Source organism: Ambystoma mexicanum, chromosome 9 (assembly GCF_040938575.1).
Source record: "Ambystoma mexicanum isolate Mex_15411 chromosome 9, UKY_AmexF1_1, whole genome shotgun sequence".
NCBI classification, from domain to species: domain Eukaryota; kingdom Metazoa; phylum Chordata; class Amphibia; order Caudata; family Ambystomatidae; genus Ambystoma; species Ambystoma mexicanum.
In genome coordinates this window covers 353,766,116-353,785,307 of record NC_090931.1, presented here as the reverse complement: position 1 = coordinate 353,785,307, position 19,192 = coordinate 353,766,116, and the positions used below count along the sequence as shown (strand labels likewise).

Below are 19,192 nucleotides of genomic sequence, written 5' to 3'. Positions count from 1 at the left end.
CCTGGTATTGGAGAAAATGAACCATCTTGAAGATGTTCTTCACTCCATCCTTGGGTGGGAAAACCCTGCCTGGGGGCTTATTAAGGATTAAAAGGGGCAGGGAAACAAGACTTAATGAAGATCAGGGAGAAGCCCAAGCTGTGCAACAGGGTGCACGTACAATGCAGATGTGCCAATGCCTGATCTGGGGAGCGAGCATGCATGAGACTGTCATTCAGGTAGTGGTAAGACATGAATGCCTTGCCTCCTGAGACAAGCTGCAGCCAGTAGCTTGGTGAAGACCCTGGGTACCGAAGACAGACTGAATGTTAGGACCTTGAACTGATGATGGAAAAGCCCATCACAAATCTCAGGTACTTCCTGTGCTTGAGATGAATTGGCAAGCATGCTGAAGATCAGGAACACCAACCAGTCCTGTAGATCAAAGGCTTAGAGGATCTAGGTCAGAGTCACCACCTTGAAATTTCCCGTGCGCAGATACAGTACAGATTGAAAAGCTTCAGATGCAAAATGCGATGTAGGCCCCAGTCGTTTTTCAGAACCAGAAAATAGGAATACCAGCCTTTCCTTCGTTCTGAGCATGGCGCCTTTTGCTAGAAGCTGACAAACCTCCTCCACCAGAAAAGGGTCTATAGGTAAAAAGATGTGCTGGAAGCAGGATGGTTTGGAGGGAATTGATCAAAGAGGAGACAATAAGAAGGCGTGGGACCATCAAGGTTCAGCCGTCTGTCATAGGACACCACTCCTTGCTGAACAGTCAAATTCTCAACCTCGCAGGGGTGTGGTGATGTAGTCTTCACAGAGGATTTTTACCTGGGCAAAAGATGGCAACATCAAAGAGGAGAAACCACCTCTTACTGCTCTGTGGCCTCTTCGTCTAGGGGGATGGCGTGACTGCTGCTTGCCTGGTGGGCGTAGGAGGGGCAGGGATGATACCCTCTCCATGCTAGCAGGACCTGAAGGCTGCTGTACCAGTAGGCCCAAGGTCTTAGCCGTGGTTTTGGAGTACTGGAACCTCCGGAGAATGAGTGTCAGCATTGGCGGAAGGGCACATCCAGGAGCCCCTTCTGAACCTCCTGCGCCAACCCCCAAGGTTATCATACGCAAATGTCACATCACAGTCTCAGTGGCCATTGTCTGTCCCACACAGTCATTTGTGTCAAAGCCAGACTGTGGCCACTGTCAAGTCGCCTCCCTAAAGTTAAGATAGATTTCTTAGAACCTGGCCTGGTGAACAGATTTTAGGAGGTCCCCCTAGTTGTAGTAAATTGGGGAAATCGTAGAGGTTGGCCAAACCCAATCAAGGTAAGCATGCAGAGCGGTCAAGGTTCGTCTCAGGAGAAAGTGAGTCAGGTCAGGGGTCCACAATGAGTCCACCCAGTGAAGTACACAATACATTAATTTAGCCAGGTATGTACAAAAATACTATATTTATTAAAGGCCCATAAACACACACTAGAAAATGACATACCACACAATACTCAATTATCACACATATACACAGTCAACTTTAGGTTTGTAGGAATACATATAATAACCTGAACAGCCAACAGGAGGTAAGTAATGATACAGTAAAATGAAACCAATTCACAAGAATGATAACCTAACTTTATAAGTCCAATCCCTATGATGTATGTATGGGGCCTTGAGCACAAAAGTCACAAAGCTTCTTCTTAGGAGAGGGGAATGCTTGCATTGTATATGTATTTGTAGAGTACATTCTAAGGCCAAATGGGACCTATGCGCAGTAGGAAGAGTTCTTGTGGCAGTGAAAATGTTCCAGAAGATATCTCAACAATGTTACAGGTCAGTATATCCCTATCTTTTAGATACAAGCTTTTGCGATGGAATGGAATAGCCAAAGTTTGCTCTAAGGTTTATTCTAAGGAGAACAGGGGGAGGTGAATGCATTGCAATTACTTACCCCCCTGACTCTGATTTTCCCAGATGACTAGGTGGGTTGACTGGGGGAGGGGGTGACCGCTGGAGGTAGGTTTTCCCGCTTTTGGTTCCTGTGAGAGGTGCACAGGTGTTGTGAGTGCAAGGATTCTTCCGGTCTGTTACAAGAACACAGTGCAACCCTTTGCGAAGAAGAAATGCAGAAGACACAGATGCAGACCTCTTCAGGACACTTCACCAGATAGAGGAAGGAGAATCCAGCAACAGCTACAGCACATGTGAGACAGTATGCGGCTTTGAAGAAGAGCAGGTTCCTTTGATGCTGGGACACTGAAATTCGGCAGGAAGGCGAATTATCCCACAAGCTGGTGACCACCGAAGTTCCAGTGATGAATGCAGAATGTCAATGATTTTACTCGTGAATCGTCGCGGTTGAAGAAGAGCAGGTTCCTTTGATGCTGGGACACTGAAATTCAGCAGGAAGGCGAATTATCCCACAAGCTGGTGACCACCGAAGTTCCGGTGATGAATGCAGAATGGCAATGATTTTACCGAGGTAGCCCACTGGACAGTTGGCCAGTCCACTGGGTGGTCCAGGACACTTCTGAAGGTTCAGGACAGCTGGATCCTCGAGAATATGTAGAGACTGGTTGGTCCCGCCAATCCAAGGGTTGATGCACTGCTCAGGGCCTTACCAAATCAGGTCGTCCAGCAGGGCTTCACCGGGTCAATCACAGGAGATGATGCTGGACCCCTCCATTGATCTTTAATTGGATGCTCATCTACACAGAATGCTTGGCTCCAATGCTGATCTCAAGAAATGGCTGCAGGAGTCCTCTTCTTATCCTAAATACTGTCTGAAAGCAAGTCCAAGACCACCAATGGTAAGGATCTGCACCACAATTAAAACAGCAAGCAGTAGTCCAATCAGGGACCACTATGGGCTTCATGCATGACATACACCCATAATCTCTCACCACAGATGTGGAGTGGGACCACACAGTCCCATCCACTTCCTGAGCTACACACACAAAGAGGCATCCCTAACACACAAACACAGCAGCTTTCCTGGCCAAGTGCATAACCTTATATTGGATTTCCTGACCTGAGAAAGCAGGAAGCAGACCAAAGAACAATATGGCCAAAGAAAAAGTGAAAAATCTCATTGCACGTCCATTTTAGGGCACTAGTCACGTTTAGTAGCCACACAGGGTAAACGTGAATGTGAACACTAAAAAAATGCAAACATTGTAAAAAGGTAATTGCTGCCACCATCTTGTCTTTAGGCACATATAAAAGTAACCAAAAATCCCAAGTGCAAAAGACTAAGGGGATACAAAAGTATCCACACTGCACTGTAAGATGCTGTGTGCTATGAGAAACCAGATGGTGACTCACCCGCTAGTCCCCAGGGGTTTGTCATCCAGGTGGCCAGGACTCGGGCCATCGCTTTTGGATCCAGTTCCTGGCAGTGGACCACTGCGGGAGGATCACCTGGATGGAGGGTCATTGGGGAGTGGGACACTGGATGTTGAGACTCGGTATACCCTTCCCTGTAACACCATTTCTCCTTCCTACCAGGTAGGATACTTAGGAACTCAACCTCCCGCCCCTTTCCTGACACAAACACTTTCTCACAGATAGGTCACTGAGAGAAAACGGACTAACCCCCGAGCCGTATGCCTAACATGTCCCAACAAAAGGGTCAGGCAGAGTCGGGCAATTACTGACAATTACACACATCTGACATTAATCAAACTTCCCAACATGGGTAAAAGGTGGCGCATGAAAGCACACTGAGCGAGGCAAAACACTTGATGAAGCAGCAGTTACGAAATGGCAGTTTAATACGAGGAGAAAGGCAACAAGACCAGAGAGGGTTGCAAGGAGAGAAGTGCCCCTGACCTTTTCGGTGGAAGACCGCTACTTTCATGGGCCCTCGAGAATAAGAAACTTAAGACCCGGAATTAAAGCTGAACAGAGGTGCATTGTGTGTCTGAGGTACCCGCGGCTCTCCCAAGTCGGTAATCTAGGCAGGGAGGAGCGACTGTCGCTGTGGTACTGTCCATGGCGCCTACAAACAAAGCAGTGCCAGTAAAGTCAGCACAGGCGGTGAGTCAGGGAGACGGATAGCAAACCAGTCTGTGTTAGAACCAAGGTTGCACGTGGGTGCTCAGTCGGAGTTCGCCGTTAGGTATCCAACTGAGAGATGGCAAATGTGAAATTGAAGTGGTCCTGCAACAGGTCAAACTAAATCCTGTTCACATTCTAAAGTCTTCGCTTGGCTATTATGAACTGCAATTGGTCCAAGCCTGGCTGAGGGAGACTGGTTGTGTAAGAGGAAAGATGTGAGCCCAGGTGAGGGGGATGTAGGGTGAACCTTGAGTCACCCAAGAAAGGATATTCTCTAAACATTGTAGAAGGGGACCTGAGCCCAGAAGAGGGGGATCCAGCGAGTAGGGTTTATCACCTAACTTGAGTGCTTGTAAGAGGAAAGTAACTTTGGTTGTTTTGGTACATCAGGCCTTTGCATCAAGAGACATAACTTAAGACACTTAGGGCACAGAAGGCCCTAATGCTGGTAATGGAACTGTGTCCATATTCTGAAGAAGCCAGAGAGTGCTATGCTCAAGTAAACCCCCTTGTCCCGTGCTGAAAACGCGGGGAAGGGAGGCCAATGGCCTGAACATCCTGACATATAATTTTGTGAACACTTTGTTCTTTTTCATGAACACTACCTCACACTATTTGTATTTATCGGTAAAGATTGGCAACAGTGTTTTTTAGTATACGTCCTTTTATTTTGACAAGACTCCACTATGTTTGCTCCCATCTGTAGATTTAGGATTAGATAGGTGTTTATCATACCCTTGTTAAAGTTCCATAAACACCTTTAAACTGTGGTCACTTGTGTCTGTCTTAATATTGATGCCATGCCTTCCTTACAGTGTACTGTTAAAAGATTACCAAAGAGGTAAAAAGACAAAAGAGAAACATAGTTTTCAAGTATTGATAGTAGTAAGGACTGATCAGTTTCCCCATAACAAAATGAGCAAAAGACCATGGGGGCGAAGCTGAAGTCAGGACGGGTTCGAAAACAGGAAAGATTTCTCTTTTAGCAACCTTTTGCTTCTAACAACTACCACCCTGAACTAAGGCACAAAAACCCCCTCCCATATGCCAAGCCAGCAGACTCTCAGCAGCCACAGATATCATGGACCAGAGGCCAAAAGAAAATGTGGCCAGTGTACAGGAAGTGCTTACCACCAGACTACCCAAGGAGAAAACCTTCCTTCCCTATGCATTGAACCTCTTGTTCTCCCTTTCAGGGGGCAAAGAGGGAAACGTGGATGTCTTAAGGTTGGAGCTTGGACCAGCACGCTCTTGGGAGAGGCATGAGTGGAAGAAGGTGCTGGATGGTGCTTTTTGGCCAGGTCTTGGTCAACATCAGGGACCGAGGCAGGCTTTTCACAAACTTCCAACCCTGGGGCCTCCACTGCAGGTTAAAAGGAAGCAAGATCCTGCTTTGGGGGCCCTCACCCAGAATGTCAGTCTGCTGAAAATAAACTTTAGGTCTGAGAGGGGCGAGGCGTCCAGTGTTTTGACCATCTTGGCCATAAGCTGTTGGAATGAAGCCTTTGGCTTCCCTGCAGTCAGTGCCAACAAGGTGTCCAAACCACTGGCTTCCTGTAAGTTCGAAGCCAACACCAACAGCTCTTTCCCTTCGCCATAAAACATTCTTCCCTGGGTCATTGGGGTTCCAGGCCAAAAGAGCTAGAATCACCCTCTTTGTCGAAGATTTCTCCCATCTTCGATATAAAATCAACCAGAGTAAAGCATACTCGTCAGAAGTGACTGAACCAACGGCGCCACATGGAGCTGGCATGGGCCGCTCAATGCCCAAGAATGGAGAGGACCGGAGCAGAGACAGGTCTTCACCCATGGAAGCCCGGGCTGATCCTTTAGGCGTGTGGTCGTGGTCCTGTGAGGGGTCCCTGGTGAAGATTTCTAGCATCTTTAGCCAGAAAGCCTCCCATTCCTCTGGAGTGGAGGATTTGGTGGGAAACATTACCTGCGGAAGCATCTCCTCAGAGGAGTCCCTGGAGAGGTGACCTCTCCTTCTAAAAAGAGTGATGCAGAGAGGACTGGTGGGTGAGCGGGACGTTCTATGGTGCTGCTGCGTCTTTCCCCTCTGGGCCAGACATTGCCCCTCCATCTTCCACTCAGTGGCCGGCGATCTCGTTCGAGCTCTCTTATAGACTGTCTCTTCATGGAAAAAAGGTCAGATGCATCCTTGGGGTCGTATTTCTTCCCCAAACAGTGCAAGCATAACCTATGGTGGTCATAGACCGACATCTGTTGTCTGCGATCCATACATGACTTGAAGCCTGAGCTCTTTGCGCCGAACATTTGTAAGCAGAGGTGTCCCAGAAGCAAACAGAATGTGTGGAAAAAGGAGTAGAGGTCATGGGGTACGGCAGCTCTATATAAAAGGGACCTGAAGACAAATCGGTGCAGAGCAAATAAATGCACCAAATGCGGCTGACGAAGAGTTGTGCTTCACCATCGGGTGGCAAAATAGTTTCCGGAGATCGGCTGCACTGTAGAGCGGATATCAAATGAGTAATGTAGGAAGAAGGAATCCATTAGTACAAAGCTTTGGGTAACGCCACAGGCGGTCAACATTGCGATGTGTTGGTTTCCATCTGGACAAGCTAGTGCTTGTTGGTGAGGCAAGTAGTACACCTTTGAGTTACAGATTTATTGAAATGTATGCAGCTAAAAGAGTGTTCGGAAGGGCTTTGTGGTTGACTTTGTTTAAATTAGCAGTGAGGTCTAGCAGGCGCAGTAGTCACAATGTGTAGAGGGCCATCATGCATGCTCCCACCCAGGTCTGCAGGTGTTGCCTGCCCATTATCATTGTGACCCACATGACCCTTGGCGTTTTTGTCTAAGTTTTGTAACGGTGCAGAAGTAAGACTGACACGGAGGGGTCATATTGTTTGCAATAAACTTATATTCTAGGGTAAAAAGGAAAAGAAAACCCAATCTCCCCCTAACTCTGAGAGGGTTTTCCCTGCCTCAACGGAAATAACTAGCGTCAGACTGTCCAAAGCAAAAGTCCCAATGTTATGTGTCAAAATCACAACTCTGTACCTTACACGCTAAGCTAACTAAATCAAAGGAGATGTCTTCTTGGTCCAGAGGAATTACCCCATTCCCCTGGACAAAAGGCAGTTCTTGTCTTGGTAAGATTTTCCCAATGTGGTTTCAGCCACTACACAGCTGTTGGGGAAGTGTCTTGCTTTCTCCAGCCTTCCTCCAGCTTACAACATAGTTCCTTGGGGTCCCAAATCATGCTTTGCTGCTTTGGTTAACAGCCTGGATGCACTCACCAAGCTATTGTGGGTCCCTGACACTGGTGTGCAGACCTGGTGCCCTCTCACCACGTAATGCGACAAAGAAGAGTAGCACGGATGCACTTCCCAGGCTGTAGTGGGCCATACAGACTTGATTCACTAACCTGCCAAATACTATATGAAATGTCCATGAACTTCCAATTCTCTTTATTTGGGTGCCAGTTCCAGACTCACAATTCCGGCTTTAGTTGTCCTTTCTGTGGACTTGGTTTACTCTCCTGCCAAGACTTAGCCCCATCTGTCTGGAGGGTGCACTGGTCTGCAGCCCTTTCCAAGTAAAGCACAGCTTCCCTGCTCCTGGTTCATCGAGGGAGGGCTTGACCACACTTCTGGTTTCCTTCCTCTATTTCCACTACTGTATGAATAATCTAGTGGTTGCCGACTTCCTATTGGTCCATGTGTTTCCTATAGGTAATATTCATGCTTCCACACTTCTCCCTTGTCACCGTACTGATCTTGCAGTTTCCTTGTGGGTCAATGGAGTTATTCTTTGTCACAGTACTGGAAGAGGGATCTTCACTTAGCTAATTCTTATATGCCCTCGTTCCAGTACTTTCTAGGGGCATGGTAGGGTGACAACCCATGATCCTATTAGAGAAGGGGTTGTTGTTTGGGCTGTGTAAGGGGGTCTAGGGTCAGGTGATTGGCAGGAATATTGCATTCTCTTCGGATAATTGTCCCTAGTCCCATAAAGGGGGTATTCTCTTCAGATAGTTGTCCCTAGTCCCATAAAGGGGGTCCCTCCCCCATAAGATCCTCCTGCTGAGTACCACCCCCAGGGGTACTATCGGTTAACCCCCTCACCTCCCTGACCTCATGAAGAGGTGGCTCCCCCTAAGGGAGAAGGGACGACATCCAAAGATTTGTCACAGCTTCTTTGCATTTCCCAATCTTTTAATATCTTCAACTGATTGTCAGACAACACACATGTTCATAGAATACCATACCCTTGTCGCACTGCACAATTCTCTTTTTTAATCAGTTACAACTGCATATTCTGGCATTAATAAATATGAAACAAAAACCTTCTTGGGGAAACTTGTGATAAAATGGCTCTTTTGCCGATTATGGAACCAAATGTTTTGCTTTCCAATCCCTTCATTTCCTTGTGCCTCAGAGACCAGTTTTGCAAAATTGAAAAGGCTTTGAAATGTGCTAACATTTGCAAGAGATGCACTATAAACATGAAACAGTCTTTAGTTGTCCCAGGCTATCAATAACATTTTAAAGGTGCTTCAATAACTTGTACAGCTCTGCATTGCATTAGTAATTTAAGGTTTCCTGTCAGCCTATCGCAAAGCCTAAACCTCAATGGCAGACACTACACAATTAAAGACTTAAATTGAGGAATAGCATATTGTGTGGTCTAACAGGGTGGGCTCAACTGCTGTTTTTGGGGTGGGACGAAGCTGATTTACATATGTCCTTCCCTGTCTGCAATGGAAAGGGGGGTACAACATGGTCTGCATGGTTGCCCAAAAATGCCCGTTTTTAATTCATTTAGAACCTTCTGGCCATCACTCATAAGTGTTGCATATTGTGTAACATGCGACAGTAGTTCACTAGTCACCCTTCTTGGGCATACACTATTGTATTCCATCATGTGGAAGCACTCAAGGTTACAGATGAAAAACAGAGCCCTGCCTCAGAACAGATGTTATACCAGGTTGCCTGTGTATGGATTCATTATTTCAACAGTTTGTGCCAGTGTCCATTAAGTGACCCAGGAGTGTCTTGGAGTACATTATACTTACGGTCTGCAGGCTCCATTGGAGCTGTGTGAGAGGTGGCACTGCCTTGCAGGATGGTGTCGGACATCAGATGGCCAAAGAGAGTCACTGCTCGTAGCACACTACTTACATCTTGGGGACAGTCACAAAATCAGAAACACAAAGGACACTGGTTACTTGACAGGCAAAAGGTGTTTAAAGGGTCAAATCAGAAGCAGCAATAAGCTTTAGTCACAATGTTACATAACATTTAGAAAAGTAATAACAAATGTACATTACATAGATTATTGATTTTTTTTTAATAAAGAGATGCACTTGAATGTGGCCAATGATTGCTTGAGTTCTGGTGAGCACATTGTTTCCTAGGCTCTTCATCTGGGCCAGAGCGGAGGTTCGGGTCGAAGGCCTGAGAGGTAGCAGGCAGAGACAGTCGCTCCATGGAAACAGTTATATGTCGACCCGGTGCAAGGAGAGGTCGCTTTTTCCACCCAACACAGGCCAAAGGACATCTGAAGAACGCACTGCTACAATATATGAAGTGGCAGAGCTTAAGGACTCACACTGTCCAAAAAGGCATGGTCTGCAGAAGGGAGATGGCAGATGTTAAGGTGGATTTTCAGAATCAGCCCCGTGGACAGATTCTGAAAGGCCACCATTTTCTAGTGAACAGGCAACCAATGTCTAGCTAAACTATTTTGGTAGTTTGACTGAGCAGTAATCCTTAATTAAGTGTGAGAATGTTGAAGGGTTTAGTTAGGCACACACAGCACCCTTAATATAAGAATGTACACACATGTAATTATTTAATGAAGCCTTAAACACACCAGCAATTAAAAACCAAAAGGTGAGTATCACACTAAACATACACTATAATTATATACACATTAATTTATGGGATGTTCTGGCTACAGAGCAGTGATTTCACTTTTGGACACAGTTAAAATAATATAGGCGACTGAAGTGTAGCAAAGCAAATGAATAAAGCATGCTGCCGGTTAAGAACCAAATTAAAGAACTAATATGTAGGAAAGAAAGGAGTTCGAAAACCATCCACAGGGCCTCATTACGAGTATGGCAGTGAAGGAAAAAACTGTGGCAATGCAGTAGTAACTGTATTACCACACTGCTGTACTAAAACTGTGGTGGTAAGTTAGAGGTTTTCCTCCATGCCGGAGGTAAATCCTCTCTACCGTACCACAAAAGAAAACGGAGCAAAACCGGCAGCATTACAGCCAGCGGTAATGCAACCAAAATCCACCATGAGTCCTACGGGCAATTCCGTTTGGCTGTTTTTCGGCAGATTTACCACCAAAATAATGATGAAGCTCACACCCTTCTAAAATAAGACCCTACACCTTAGAAAGCCCTTCACTAGCTAGAAAAGAAGGCCTAGTACCCTAGAGTCACAGGTCCTAATGCACCACTGATGCAGAGCCCCCTGGTGGTGGAAAAGCTTCTGAGGATCAGTTGCACTGCGGATAGGGATATCATAGATGAGGAATCCGTGGGAGGAGCATCCATCAAAAATCACCCTCACCACTTTCAATCTCCTTAATGTACAAGCCTTGCATCAAGGTAGCTAAATGGTACACATACATAAATGACAACCAGTGCAATAACTTGGCGAACTTCAATATTAGACAATGGGAATTAGAATAGAATTTCCAACCATCCCCAGATTTATGCCCTGAAATTTGGAAAATGTTCTATTTCACATCTATAGCTGCCAATCTAACCCAAACATATTTCTTTATTTTACACTGTGCATTTCTCACTCCTTCAAGGATTACAGAAATCAATATTAATTCATCCAGTAACTGTTGGTCATGTCGTAACTCCAATGCAGATTTCATTCATTTGATTTATAATTGCAAATTTGTACAATCATTCTGGACATAAATATGGATATGCATGCAAAAGAGTCGTTATCACTTTGTAATATCATAATTGGACCAATTGTTAACGCATACCTTAAAATAACTGACTCACCATGCTTATTTAACCTCTTTGTTTGTATTGCATTTCACATTATTTCTTCGAATTGGAAGGACTCTTCCAAACTGTTGTTTTCAGCTTGGTGGAATTTCATATGCTCTATCCACTGTACTGAACAATGTCATGCCTTTTCCTCTAATACCTTATGCAAGTTTGATGAAAAATTGAATCCTTTTATAGTTTACCTCAACAATGTTGAATAATATGACTATGACTTTCTTGCTATCACATATGCCCCCTCACCTATCCTATTGTGTCTGTCCAATTTATCACTCCTATTTGTACAACTTCCATATTGATACCCGACTTCTTAATTATCTTGATTTCTTTTCTATCTGAAATTATTAACTCAAGATTAATTCTCCTATATCTGTATACGCAATATAAATTATGCATCTTCATGCTATATTTACATTGTTCTTGCAATTTACTGAATAAAAATGTAATATAAAAAAAAGAAAAGAGCATTAGTGAGAGTTAAGTAAGGAACAAGTTACTTACCTGTAACTGTTGTTCTCCAGCATGGGTCTGGCATGGATTCACATGCTTATGAATATTCCCCGTCGTCAGGCTGGGAATCCTCGGTAAAGAAAAAATCAGTATCAGTTTTGTTTCTGATCTGTCTTTCTTAGTAGTAACCAATCACTGATCTCTGGATCATACCGCCCCAGCCAATGACTGCCCTCTCCCTAAGCCCCGCCTCTGGCAGCCATCCTCAGATTTGGTAGCACGCCAAGTGGCAGTATGACCAAGTGAAGAGCCGCATAGGGGTAGGTGGGAGGGTTCGCATGTGAATCCATGCCAGACCCATGCTGGAGCACAACAGTTACAGGTAAGTAACTTGTTCCTTCTCCAGCATGGGGTCTGGCATGGATTCACATGCTCATAAATAAAGAATACATAGCAGTATACACATGCACAACCACGTGAGGTGGCAAAGAAACTGGTAACACCAAGGGCTCCTTGAGGTGGAAGTCCGGCGGCACCTTGGGCATAAAGGAGGGGTGCGTCCTCAGCACCACCCTCGTGTCATGGAAAGTCAAGTATGGAGGCTTGCAAGATAGGGCCTGGATCTCTCCCACTCGTCGTGCGGAGGTGATGGCCACGAGGAACGCTGTCTTCCATGACAGGAACTTCAAAGGCGCCGAATGCATAGGTTCGAATGGGGCCCCCCATGAGCCTGGTCAGCGCCACATTAAGCTCCCACGCCGGGGCAGGAGCCTTCACCGGCGGGAACGATCGGAATAGTCCCTTCATTAATTCCTTCACCAGACGATGAGACCACAAGGACGCCCGTCCCGTAGTCCTGGTATATCAGGAGATGGCAGCCAGATGTATTTTGATGGAGGCGTGAGCCAGTCCAGCGTTGGCCAGCGACAGTAGGTACGGTAGTAATTGAGGGGCCGTAATCCGCAGAGGGTTAATCTTCTGTGCACGGCACCAGACAGAGAACCTCTTCCATTTATGACCGTAACACTTGAGAGTTGAGGACGTCCTGGCTTTTGCAAGAACCTCTCTGCAATCAGCCGGTATATCGTACTCTCCAAACTCTAGTGCCGCAGGAGCCAGGCCTGCAAGTTCAGTGACTGTGGGTCGTGATGGAGAATGGCGCCTCCTTCTCTGGAGAGAAGATCTGCGTCTGCCAGCAGCTCGACTGGCGGGGACATTGATAAGTCCAGAAGGTCCGGGAACCAGATCTGCCTCGGCCACGCCGATGCAACGAGGATCATCCTGCACCTGGACCTCTTGAGCTGGTTGATGAGGCAGAGCAGCAACGGCAACGCAGGGAAAGCGTAGAGAAAGAGAAACTGGCCATCCCAGGGGAACGAGAAAGCATCACCCATGCTCCTCGGGTGTGGGAACCTGCTGGCGAACCTCTGGCACTTGGAGTTCGCCGCTGTCGTGAACAGGTCGATCTGGGGTTAGCCCTAACGTTGGAAGAGCCGATCCACTTGATCCTGTCGCAGTTCCCAGCCGTGGCACGGGCGCAGCTCCCTGCTGAGCGAGTCGGCGATGGTGTTTTTTATTCCTGCCAAGTGGAAGGGAACCAGAAACATCCCCTGGGCGACGGCCCAGTGCCACAGATCCTGGGCCTCCTTGGATAGGGCTGGGGATCTGGTGCCCCCATGCTTCCGTATGTAGAACATCGTGGTGGTGTTGTCGGTGAAGATCCTCACCACTTTGTCCTTGAGGGATGGGAGGAACGACTTGAGCGCCCAGAACACTGCTAGGAGCTCCAGAATGTTGATGTGGAGAGACCTCTCCTCCGGGAGCCAAAGCCCTCTTGCGTGGAGATCTCCGGTGTGGGCCCCCCCAACCCTCCAGAGAGGCGTCCGTCGTCACTGTCTCCTGAAACGCCGGGGTTTGAAAGTCTGTGCCTGTAGTGATGTGAGCCCGGGTGCCCCACCATAGGATCGCCCGACGGAACTCCTCGTCGAGAGGGATCCTGTCCCCGAAGGAGCCCGTCTCCTGAAACCAGCGGGCGTCGAGGAACTCCTGCAGTGGACGCATCCGAAGTCTGCAAAGGGGTACAAGGTAGATGCATGAGGACATCATCCCGAGAAGGGACTTGATGGACCTCACCCTGGCCACGTCTGTGGCCAACAGGCGCCGCACCTTGCCCAGGATGGTCTTGGTCCTCTCTTCTGAAGGGGAGGCCAATTGCCCCACTGTATCGAGCTTCGCTCCCAGAAACAGTGCTACTTGCGATGGAACCAGGTGACCGTGAACCATACGGCGAGGACCGTGAGTAGCCGGACGGTCCTCGCCGTATGTTCGACGGCGAGTTCCCTTGTCCTTGCCCGGATTAGCCAGTCGTCCAGGTAGGGGTAGACGTGGATCCCCTGCAGGCGCAGCCGCGCCGCCACTGGTGCCAGGCACTTGGTGAAAACCCTGGGTGCCGACTTCAATCCGAACGGTAGGGCTCTGAATTGGTAGTGACGTCCCTGAACGGGGATGTGGAAATGTGGAAGTAGGCATCCTCCAGGTCCAACGACGATAGGAAGTCGCCTTCCTCCAGCTGTCCCAGCACGTGCTGGAGGGTGACCATCCTGAATTTCTGCACCTTGATATACTTGTTTAACCGACGCAGGTCCAGGATGGGGCGCCAACCGCCTGTCTTCTTTCTGACGAGGAAGTACCTTGAGTACACTCCGGAGCCCCGGAGCCTCCTGGGGACGAGCTCGATGGCACCTTTCTTGAGCATCGCCTTTACCTCCAACAGCAGTTGAGGGACGTGGTTCTCCTTCCCGGCCACGGGAGGAATGCGGGGGCACTTCTTTTGGAATTCCAGCGAGTGCCCGTTGGCCAGGGTGTCCAACACCCAACGATGGGTGGAGATGGACTCCCACACGCTGACGAACTTCGTCAGCCGGCCTCCCACCGGGGTGCTTTGGTGGGGGCCCGACAACCCGGCCGGGTCAGTCTTGCTTGGAGGCGGCCTTGCCGCCTTGGCCTCCATGGCGACGGCGGCGGGAACCCCCTTGCTTGCCACGACCTATGTAGGCCTCCTGGGAAGAGGAGCCACCGCTGGATCCTTTGGAGGCACCCTGTCTGCCTCCGGAGCTCCGAAAAGGGCTGTCGCTGTTGAAGCACCGCCAGGGCCCGGGCCGTCTCCGAGTCGGCCTTGATGGCCTGTAGGGACTCGTCCACCGCCTTACCAAAAAGGTTGTTGCCGTCGAACGGCATGTCCAACACTCTGGTCTGGACGTCCTGGCGAAAGTCTATCGCCTTGAGCCATCCTCGTCGTCGGAGGCAAACTCTGTTGCCCAGTTGGCGAAATCCAGTATCGGTGATGTCTGTTGCCACTGTTATGGCGTGATCCGAGGCCCCCTCGCCTTCCTGCAGAATTTCTAGGGCCTCCGCCCTTTTGTCATCAGGTAGGAAGTCTAGCAGGGGAGCTATATTGAACCAGAGCTCCCTGTCGTAGCGGGCCACGATCGCTAAGGCATTGGCCACCTCAATCGTCATCGCCGCCGACGAGATGACTCGTCGTCCCATAGAGTCCAACTTCTTGCCCTCGCTGTCCGGCGGGGGAAGTGGAAGTTGAAGCCGCTGCACCCGCTGCCTTCTTCTTAGCCGCTGCCGAGACGACAGAGTCCGGCGTGGGCTGGGCCCTGAATCACAAGGGGGCGGCATCGGGGACTCGGTACTTCTTCTCGTACCTGTCCCTCTTGGTTGGTGTCGTGGAAGGGTTCTTGAGGACAGCAAGCCCCTCGTCCCAGATGTCGTCGAGTAAAGGCACCGCGAGGACTGTCTTCCTCTTGGCCTCTCGTCGTTGGTACAGAAACCCCTCCTTTTTCTGTTCTTCAGGGCAGAGCTGGAAGAGCTCGGATGCCCTGGTTATCATGGCGTCGAAAGAGCCAATTTCGTCGGCTGGAGACGCCCGCCGGGGGCGGGGGGTGACGACGGGATGTCTGCTGTGTCATCGCCGCCATCATCGTCCGTCCCCGTCGCTGTATCCGTCGCCGTATCCTCTCTAGGGTCCGGCGAGGGGGGATGAGGGGTCTACCGGTCTCGCAGGCACGAAGGGCGGAGCAGGGTGGACTCTCCTCTGCTTGTTCGGAGGGCTTCCCGACGGGCCTGGTGTCATGATGCCTACCTCCAAGGAGCCAGGTCCGACCCAGCAACCCCAGAGCTCATGTTGGACCCCTGTCCTGGCGCCTTAGGCGCCAGTCTCATAAAGCTAGACATGTGTTCAAGTGTTTTATGGTGCACTTACCTGATGCAGACCATGCTGCTACATCCAGGCCCTCTTGAGGCCTGAATGGAACTACTTTACCTGTGGAACTACTTTCCCCTGGGTGTGGTCGGGGAAGGATACATACCTGATCGGTGGAAGGATACATACCTGGAACTTCTTCCAAAGCTATTTAAACCACGCCCGATCAGCAACTCACGCTTCGCGTTGTTCTGCTCCTCGCAGCTGGACGCTCACCGTGTCAGCTCCTGCATCTGGACTTCAGCCACTCCTGTCAGCACCCTGGGTCACCTGCTAAGAGAGAATTGGAGAGAAAGAAGACCTTACCTGCTAAAGCTGCATCACGGAGACTTCACACCGACGATCCTGAAAGGGAAGACATCATTTTAAAAGCATTTCGTTTCGATCGCTGCAGCGCTGCATTTCACTCACCTTTCCTGGGCACCTCCATCTTAAGCAGCGATCATCGGGATCCGCAGCCACTTCCCAGAGCCTAGAGAGAAAAAGACAAGAACACAAGGTGAGAGAAGGAAGGGAATAGGAAAAGCTCAGTTTCCTTCTAAGACTTACCTGTTGGGTCATTCCCATTTCATTTCGGGTCCTGCCGCTTCCTGGCATTCCGGACCCCGGCCCCTATGGGGAAAAAAGACAAAGACATTGAATGAGCGAATGCAAAGACATTACCCGAACGCTCATCCAGAACTTACCTGTCATTTACTGGAACTGCACGTTTCACTTCGGGTCGGCGCCATATCTCCGGCATTCCGAACCCTGGCCCCTAAGGGGAAAAAGACATAAGCGTTAGCGCTTGCAGCAATAAGACAATGAACATTATTATTAAGCTTGAACTTTTGAACTTGCTACAGAACTCTTACAGCGCCTTACCTGAATAGTCAAGCTTATTTGAACTCCAATCAAACCTCAATCCAGTGAAGTAACTGGGTTTCAACGCGCCCCTGCATCAGAAGCAGGATGGAGAACTCATCCTTCCAGACCCTAAGGTGAGACTTCACGGGGAATCGAGGAAGGGTATCGTGGAGGGTTGGAAGGGAGTGGGAGGCTTGAGCATTATTCCGTCAGTAGGTAATGCTCCCTTTTCACGCACAGGGGAATATTCCTGCGAGCCAGTGAGTCCATCTTCAGAGTCCTGCGCTTCACCATAGAAGAGGCATCAGCACTCAAAGCCAGACCTGCGCCTGCGTGGGAATCAGGTGAGCGTGACACCTGGTTCTGGATCCTCAGTCGGGGTCCGTGGTAATCCCGTCCTTATCTCGGTGCATAAGGATTGGATTGCCAACAAAATGGCCGCCGAGCTATCCTGGGGCTCGGGCAATGGCTGTGACGGACGGGATGGCCGCTCCACTGGGCCCTGTTCGTCGTCATCGTCGCTATCTTCGATCACGTCAACAGGGACCGTCCCCTGGGATCGAACCTTCTCGAACCTCTCGTTGAGGCCAATGAACCTCTCGTTGAGGCCTATGGACCTTTCGTTGAGGCCCTTCTCGGTTTCCACCAGTTCCTCCTCAGAGGCCGATTCCGAGTCTGTAATGGCCACCGACCCCTCCCCCTCTTTTTCTGCCGGGGACTTCACTGGGGTCTTAACGATGGGCTGGAAAGAGGATTCCCTCCGCGGTGGCAGGGATACTCTGGGCCCAGAGGGCGTTTCCACAGGCGTAGTCTCAGCCAGCTTCGTCAGGGTTGCAGCGACCACTTCGGTAGAGGCCTTTGCCGGGTGGATCAAAGCCCTCACCACCTTAGGTGCGTCCTGGGCCTTCGCCTTGGGGGGAGGGTCAGCGCCTCGCTCCCCCTTCGAGATCGACCGGGTCCGCTCCAGCGGCCTACCCGGGTTCTCGGACTTCCTTTTCCCCGAACCAGAGCGCTGGCTTGTGGTCGAACATGCCGGGGAAGTAGCACCCTGCTTGGCAACCGAAGAGCCCAACCTTTCGGCGCTCCTGGTGCCTGTGGAGTCGCAGTGCTTGACCTTCTGTTGGGCCCCCGTCGCCGGGGCGCCCTCACAGGACTTAGAAGCCCGCTCAGACTTTTTCTTCGCCTTCTCACCTGCTGTGCCCTTCTCCAGCCAGGCGGCGAGGCGGGAACGACGATCTTGTTTGGTCCGTTCCGAAAGGTTCTTGCAGAACGCACAGTCTTTCTCCACGTGCGTCTTGTCGTCATGAAGGCAGTAGAGACATCGCGAATGCTCGTCCTCCTTGAAAACGTTCTGTAATCCGCATCCAGGGCAGCACCTGAACAGCTTGGATCCGGGCGTCGAGCTTCCCTTGTCCTGGGCCATGTCCGTTGAGGTAGGCCGCAGATCTTTCGGAATCCTCCAAGAAGTGTAAACTCGACAAAAACTCCACCCTTGAGGGGCGTAGAATTTCCGAAACGGGTCCCCGTTGTCGGAAGTAGAAACGGTGGAGCTTGAGGCTCGATTAAACCGAAAAAATTAGAAATCTCCTGAAAAAGCGTGAAAACGCAGCAAAAAACTCGAGAGCTAAACACGAGGACTCCCAACACTTGAGCGTGTGGTAAAAATCTGAGGATGGCTGCCAGAGGCGGGCTTAGGGAGAGGGCAGTCATTGGCTGAGGGCAGTATGACCCAGAGATCAGTGATTGGTTACTACTAAGAAAGACAGATCAGAAACGAAAGTGATACTGATTTTTTTCTTTACCGAGGATTCCCAGCCTGACGACGGGGAATATTCATGAGCGTGTGAATCCATGCCAGACCCCATGCTGGAGAATGTGTTCTTCTACTGTATTCCTTCCTCCCACGGATTCCTCATCTATGCAAGGCTCCCATAGCAGTACATGAATCTTGAGGAGGGAGTAGAGCAAAGCACACCTCCTAGACCAGAAAACTGCAGGATCATCCTGCCGAAACACCAGTCCTGCCCCGAAAGGGAATCCCAGCAGTAATAGTTAGCAAACGTGTGCAGAGAAGCCTTGTTGCCGCCTGGCAGATATTCAGGACCGGGACTTCGCTCTGGAGGGCAGAGGCGGCAACCAACCCTGTGGTAGAATGAGCTGCGAGACGCTGAGGCACATCTTTATCATCCAAATCGTAGCATCTGAGATGTAGAGCATTTACACTTTAACAGGGTCTGTTAAGTCACAGTGCTGCCAACATGTGCACCAGCAGATTCAAAATGAAGCTCATCATCTTTCCGGACGTCCCTCATCTGAGACACAAAATAGCTGAGAGCCTACACTGGATCCTGTCAATGGAACAGTTTCTAACCCCCACAGCACAATGCTTCCAAAAATATCTGGGTATATTTAAGCAACATCTACAAAATGAGGGATATGAAGATTACAACATAGGAGACTTCGTTGAATTCGTCGCATTTGTTTTAATCTAATTTGGCCGAAAATATATATGGGGTGGGTAATGGTGATAATTAAGATAGGGCGAAGTCGGGAGTGGGGCGGGGGGTGCAGTTTGTCTCTCC

At 49.4% G+C, this 19,192-nt stretch overlaps 1 protein-coding gene across 3 annotated transcripts in view; it reads right to left on the bottom strand.

Moving 5' to 3' along the window:
• The window catches only part of HIP1 (huntingtin interacting protein 1), a 1,552,273-nt gene that overhangs the window by 545,772 nt on the left and 987,309 nt on the right, over positions 1-19,192 (bottom strand). For all 3 annotated transcript variants that reach the window (XM_069614772.1, XM_069614774.1, XM_069614773.1), the window contains one exon: positions 9,074-9,181. In XM_069614772.1, coding sequence (XP_069470873.1) covers positions 9,074-9,181 — 108 coding nt within the window. The remainder of the gene's footprint in view (positions 1-9,073; positions 9,182-19,192) is intronic.